We start from the raw sequence: 7,179 nt of genomic DNA, 5'->3' as shown, positions 1-7,179 counted from the left end.
CTTTACCTAAATAAAAACTAAAACTAACCTTAATCTAATGGCTCACTGGGCCTTAAGTAACAATCTCATTAAAGCCCAACAGTTCCCAAAATGAGCCCAAAAATTAAATAAAAACTGTAATGTTGCTAAGTCCTGGGGGATCGATCCCCCACCCTGGGGATCGATCCCCCCAGAGTTAAAAATTTCCTTTAAGCCCTATTTAGCTCTATTTTAGCCCCGAACTCATTAGTTTGCTTCTTCATCTTTGGGAACATCATCAAAAGCCTGAGATTGACCGCTTTTGAAGAATAAACACACTATACGAGCAATGGGCTGCGACCTCATTTTTGCCATTTTCTGAGCTTTTTCTGAATATCTTTGCTTGACTCTAAAAAGGCTTTAATGGACCGTTCTTAGCTCAGTTTAACTTTATTGCCCTGAAATACACATAAACATAAATTAGGACTAAAACATGAAATTAAGATAGCTACAACGACTGAAATACCCTAACTTAGGTGCTAAAATGTGCAACATTTAAGCACTTATCACATGTTACAGTTTAAACAAAGACATACAATGGATTACAGTTTAATTTAACATACGTAAAACATCCGTTTTAAAGTTTAATTAATTTCTTGGAGACTATATAGCATGCACAGAACATAGGTTTAAGGGAAGAAGTTAGAATAAAACTTGCCTTTGATTTCAGTTTTGAAACCTTAAACCACAGTCTCTGAATTCCGGTGAATCCCAAGACTGTTCTCCACCTCTATTCACTGTTCTCCTCATCTGTTGCCACTTGGTTCCACCCACGAGTAACTCCCTTTCTTTATTCCTTGAGCCTCTCTGCTTCCTCTCAAGTTTCTCTCTTTTTTCCTCCCAAATCCCTCTCCGCCTCACAGAACGTGAATAGGGTTCTAAAACCCTTGGCAGACAAATAACTCATGTATATATAGGCTTCTATAAAACCTAACCCTAATTCCAACCTAACTATAAGTCAGCTAGTTCATCCGTAAAAACCAAAATTAAAGACCTTTAATTTAAACACCGAAAAACAATTATTAACCTATTATTCCATTTAAACAAATAAAGAAAAATAACGCACATCATTTATACACTGCCATACAAGCATAACATTAATGAAAACAAAGAATTAAAACAAATAATCTCAATTAAATAAAACAAGTAATTAAAAAAAATAACTTAATTAAATAAAATAATTAATAAAGAATATAATTAAATAAAAACAATTAACAAATAGGCAACTAAACACATAATCAAAGAAAAATGATATTAAATCCAATTATATCATTTAAATTTCAATTATATCCTTTTGAGAATTAGGGGTATTACAGTGGTTGATAGGTTGTGGGGGAAGCTAGGCAATGGTGGTGGTGGTGGTGGTGGTGGTGGTTTTTGGATTTGGAACATATGGATTTTTTAAAATTTTGATTTTTTTTTTTTTAAAATTTACTTGGGAATCAAATAACCAATAATAGATTTTCATTCACAAAAATGGATTTTCATTCCAATAGAATGACATTCTCACTTCAAATTGTATACCAAACAAAAAAATGGTTGGAATTGACATTTCATTCATGTACACCAAACGCAACACTAGTGTTTTCCTTTTCGACAGATCCATTGACCAAATTTTGTAAAATGATAATTTTTTCATTTCTTTGTATAAAATGTAATATAATATATTATTAATTATAATATATGTGTATTACTAACTTTTCACCAACTGAGAAATGAATTTAGGGTAAGTCAAAGTAATTAAATGTTGAACGATCTATGTATAATTTGTCCAAACCTTAGGGATGGCCAATATAATCACCCTGCAACAATATCATATTAGGAAAGAAAAATAAGAGGGGGAAGGGGCAAATTTGAGCTATTAAATGGACATGACTATACAATATAATATGAACTGTTCATATAATGCAAATCATCAAACATTTGAACTGAATTGCCCCCAGGGACATAGCGGCATTGGCAGGGATTCATGTGGTGACCTTGTGGGTGGGTGCGAGGCACTGGCAGACTATCATACTGGGCGAGTTACGGGTGTACAATCCCATATCGCCTAGGTAAGGGTGGTGTTATTTCTAATTGGTATGAGGCATTTTGAGGTAAAATCCAAGATCGTGCGGGCTTAGGCTTAAAACGGACAATATCATACCATGTGGTGGAGTGGGTCGTTACAATTCGGGAGGTAAGTCATTGAGTAGGGGTGCACACAGTACAGTTCTGTCAGGAACCGAAACCGGAACCAGTCACAACGATTCTTTAAAAATGGAACCGGAACCGGAATCGTGTGTATATAGAACCGAATCGTTCGGTTCAGTTCCACGATTCCTAGATCTATCAATTATATTTATAGGGGTTTTAGGCCTGAGAAGATGAGATAGTGTGTGGATGTAGATCGGAGAAGCCGTGTCACTGACTGAGATAGTGTATGGGTGTAGATCGGAGAAACCGTCTCAGGCCTAAGAAGATAAGAGCAAGTTCTGATCGGAGAAGCCGTGTTGCTGACTGAGATGGTGTGTGGACGATACAGAAGATGAGAGGACTGATGAGGCAGAGGCGATACAGAACTGAAGATGAGAGGGCTGAGGACTGAGGATTGAGGACTGAGGAGGGGAGGCGAGGGCGAAGCGACAGATCAGAACTTGAGAGAATGAGAGGTTAGGTTTAGGTTAACTTTTGTTTTTGTGGTTTCAACTTTAGTACTTTACATCAAGTGGCTCAAAAGTCAAAACAAAAGGACCAAGAGGTGGACCACGTGTTACTGCCTACTGGTGTATAACTGACAATAATAGTATGTAAGTAATATATATATATATATATATATATATATATATATATATATATATATAGACACACACACACACGGTTCGGTTCAATTCCTAACGGTTTCCGCTGGTTTAGAACCGAAACCGAACCGTAAGCCCACGGTTCTAGATTTCCAGAACCGGAACCGAAGGCTCGGTTCTGTTTGGATCCACGGTTTTTTTTGTGCACCCCTATTATTGAGATCTTACTTTCTAACTGCATTTTTGATTTGAATAGTACGTGTGTTGTGGATCTGATACACGTACTATGCGGAAAAACAAAAAAAAAAAAAAAAAATATTTGAATTGGAGGTTAAGCTAATTAATATATGGGACCAGACTTGTCAATGAATGATATAATTAACCATATCCAAGATAATATAGATATATTTAGAGCACTGTGGATGTTGGTTGTGTGTGTTATATTTTGCCAGGAGTAGGAGACAATGGGAGACTAAATGCATTAAAATTGCCCATTTAAGTGGGGCCTTTTTAGGTTTCTTATAGAAACTTAATATCCAAATCAACGAAATGCAAAGCCATGTAGCATCTTTCACGTGTGGGTTCAGGGTTCACCTTTAGTTTCCAAGGTCCCATTCCAGTTGTGTTTAACACCCATATATGTGTGCGGTGTGTGTATATCTTAATAATACATACAATCTTTATAGATTTCTTGTACATGTGTTGATTTTTATTTTTTATATTCTTTTATTAATAAATCCTCCACCATGGGTACACATCATATATAAGTGATATTTTATCACTCATCATCATATCCTAATTAGACTTGCGGGTATCTATAAGGTTCCCAGACTCAATCATGCATCACATCACAAGCTGTTCCAAAGAACATATATATGTGATCAATATATATTTATTACATATGCAATATACCTTCACATGTATGCAAATTATAATGTGGACAAAATTTTTGTTCGATCTGCCGAAAAACGTGATCTTAAAGTTGACAAACTATTGGAACCTACAACAGCTTACAAAATCAGAACAATGAAAACTAAATAAAAGTAAATGATTGGATCTATTAATTTCTTCATAAGATCTCCTTCACTAGTACGACCTTGATATTGAAATATAAAATCTTTTCCACGAAAAAACTCCATAGATATATATATTTATATATTCCGTATGTTTCAAAAATAAAATGTTTATCTTTTAATTTTTGATCGTCCCGAATAAAAAGTCAAAGTACTATTTGTTTATAACATTATTAATTTAACCATATTGTATTGAACTTCTAAAAAATAAACCATCACATCCCTACGAACCAATAGATCATTTGGTAATTTACTCACTATCAATATAATAAAAAATTATTAAAATTTATCTTCTTAAAAAGTTAAATTCCTAAAGAATGTCAGGCTTGAACACTTAGCCTCCTTTTAAGAAGGCCACACATTAATATATGACAATTTAAGAATTATTAGTAGGTGTAATCCCCCTTCAACCGTCTAAGATATATTTCACCAAAAATCTCAGTTGCTAAAAAGAAAAAATAAATAAAATTGTCTCATCATTTTCCATTAGGTTCTATAGCTTTGTCAGTAAAGACCATACGAACCTATCTCATATATAATCTTCATTTATCAAACAGAAGAATATGCATTATGCTCCATCAAATTTAATAAAATCTGAAATATGATCCTAGAGTTAAATGCCCAGAGAAAGATAACTATATATAATAGCATTTCATCTTTTTTGAGTAATAAAATAATTATCTAATTCTTAAAATTATATATATATATATATATATATATATATATATATATATATATATATTGTGGAGAATTGGCATTGATCGTCTTATATAGCATCAGTATTAATATTAATATATGAAAAAAAAAGTTGGTTATTATGCAGAAGAAATTAACAGAAACAGAGGGTTGAAAGTACTAAATGATGAATAATTTCAAGAAAATGATTGATTTTTCCATTCTTCAATTTTGAGAAGTCGTTAATTATGGTGTAATTTCCAGACATAGTTTCTATGAAACGTTTTGCATTGATATCAATAGAGTTTGGAAAAAGTTGGGAAATCGAAGAAGTAATAAATTGTCAGTGTCTACATATAATAATAGGAGTAATTAACATGATCAAATAAGGAAAAAAGGTTGTAAAATCGTAAATAACATCCATGCATATATGTGTGTGTATATATATATATGTTTTTTTTAAAAAAAAACTTAGACTCGCCATGTTTTAGGAGTGCTAGAAAGAAGCACACCTGTCAAACCAAATAATTAAAAAGAATATATATAGAAGTAGTAGTACTTTAGGGAAGGTTAATGCATCTAAAGATCGCAAAGCAGACTCATAGATCATGTGATTATCATGGGATCAATCTTTTTCAAGAATCTTGGATGATTCTTTTCTTAGTTAACTCATAAAGTTGAGACATAAATATAAAGTTATAAACAACAGTGTAGTCCTAGTCCTACACACCACAGAGCCACACCAACACAACCTAACTAGAGTGTTTGGTACAAGTTCCCGTGTACTGTACACAACTAATTAATACAAGCAGAATCTTGTATTATATGGACTGAGATGATTTGGTGCCTAGTTGGATGGATTTGGAAATGTTGGTGCGTTTTTTTTTTTTTTTTTTGGCTGTTCACACAAATCACCCATCATTACACACATATAATATATACACACACGTATAGCCATACATGTGTATATATATTTGTTAATGTATATGCAGCGTTTTCCAAGGGATTGCTTTGCAAATCGTGTGCAGTAATGCATCCTGAAGTTTTTCATGTGCCCGCAATCTACAGTAGATATTCTCTCTCTCCGCTTTACTTTTGTCTTTATTTTTTTCTTATTATATTGGCAAAAGTGAAAGGAAAAAAAAAACAGGGAGCACATATTTTATGTGATGTAAAAATGAGCGAGTCAGTTTATATAGATTCAAAAATGAACAATTTGTCCATTTACATTTTATATAGGATCATTTTCTTTTCATAGTGTGATGCACATGATTGATTTTTTTTTTTTTTTAATTCCAAAAATATCCTCCAATATGACCGTTATACCCCATATTCTTATAAAAAGGTTTTTGCATTCTTTTGTTCCAATCAAACCTATTTTTTTCTTTCCTTTCCATTTGCATCTACTCTCCATGCTGTCTCTCTCAAAAGTAAGTTCATTTAAACATTTAAATATATATATATATATATATATATATACACACACACATACACACACACACAATGGCATTCAATTGCTCCCTGGTGAGCATAAAGTAATATACTCACTTTTAATCCTAATCTTATAATCTAATCCTATATTTAAGGCAATTGTTTCTTTTTTTATTACGATTATATATTATTAATAAGAAATGACAAAACTAGACATATGTTTAATTGAAACAAAATAAAATCAAATTCGTTAGGATTTTCTTTTATACGAATTCCTTTCCATTCGAATTCTCAAAGCATACCAATTAAAAATAAAAAAATTAATTATTTCTAATTCCTTCGACGATAGAAGGTTGAAACATAGAAGGCAACCACATCTGAAAAAAAATAAAAATAATGAAATTTCCAATAGCATTAACTTTGAATTGCCACGGGGTATTCCACCTTTATCATCACCACCTCCACCGCCGCCGCTGCCACCACCTACCCTGTCACTGCCGCCGCCTCGACCACCGTTGGCGGTAGCGGTAATGGCGGGGTAGGTGGCGGCGGCGGCGGTGAAGGTGGTGGAGGTGGCGGCAATGCTAGGGTAGGTGGTGTAGGCGGTCCATTCCCTTTTTCTTTCATATTTTATATATTCGGTTATATGATTTAATGATTTTGCTTGTCTTTGAATTCATTTTTATGCACACACATACAAATAAACATGTTTTGAGAGTACAATATTTATTTGTAATTGGATTATTCAGTAAGTAATTATTTCACAGACATAAATTAATTGCAAAGTTGAGAAGGGGACGATTGTGCGTTAATTTTTTAACTGGTATGCTTTGAGAATTCCCTGGCTGAAGGGATAGGAACGTAGGGAATTGGAAATAATTATTTTTATTTTTATTTTTAATTGGTATGTTTTGAGAATTCGAATGGGAAGGAATTCGTATAAAATAAAATCCTAACCAATTTGATTTTAATTTGTTTCCACTAAACACATGTCTAGTTTTGTCATTTCCTATTAATAATATATAATGGTTAAAAAAAAAGAAAATACTGATTTTTTTTTTTTTTTCCTAGTTGGTACTCACACATACTTGTCTCTTCTGAGACTTGAATCCCTGACCTCCATTTGGGAGGTAAGAGGCTGATACTGCTAAGCCACTGGCCCATTGGTGAAACACTGATTAATTAATTACCATAGGATATTA

At 33.0% G+C, this 7,179-nt stretch overlaps 1 protein-coding gene across 1 annotated transcript; it reads right to left on the bottom strand.

Moving 5' to 3' along the window:
• Window positions 1-2,421: 2,421 nt before the first annotated feature.
• Window positions 2,422-6,604, bottom strand: LOC132278408 (sulfated surface glycoprotein 185-like). The gene is made up of 2 exons (XM_059780197.1): window positions 6,465-6,604; window positions 2,422-2,653 (listed from the first exon to the last, which is right to left on the bottom strand). Exons 1-2 carry the CDS (start codon window positions 6,602-6,604, stop codon window positions 2,422-2,424), a joined length of 372 nt encoding a protein of 123 aa, XP_059636180.1.
• Between the last annotated feature and the right edge of the window lie 575 nt (window positions 6,605-7,179).

The sequence above is a fragment of the Cornus florida genome, unplaced genomic scaffold, assembly GCF_030987335.1.
Source record: "Cornus florida cultivar Cherokee Brave unplaced genomic scaffold, ASM3098733v1 CherokeeBrave_3.0.0_Hap2_Chr10, whole genome shotgun sequence".
NCBI lineage: Eukaryota > Viridiplantae > Streptophyta > Magnoliopsida > Cornales > Cornaceae > Cornus > Cornus florida.
The sequence above is the reverse complement of the archived record's forward strand: the minus strand, read 5'-3'. Positions and strand labels throughout refer to the sequence as shown.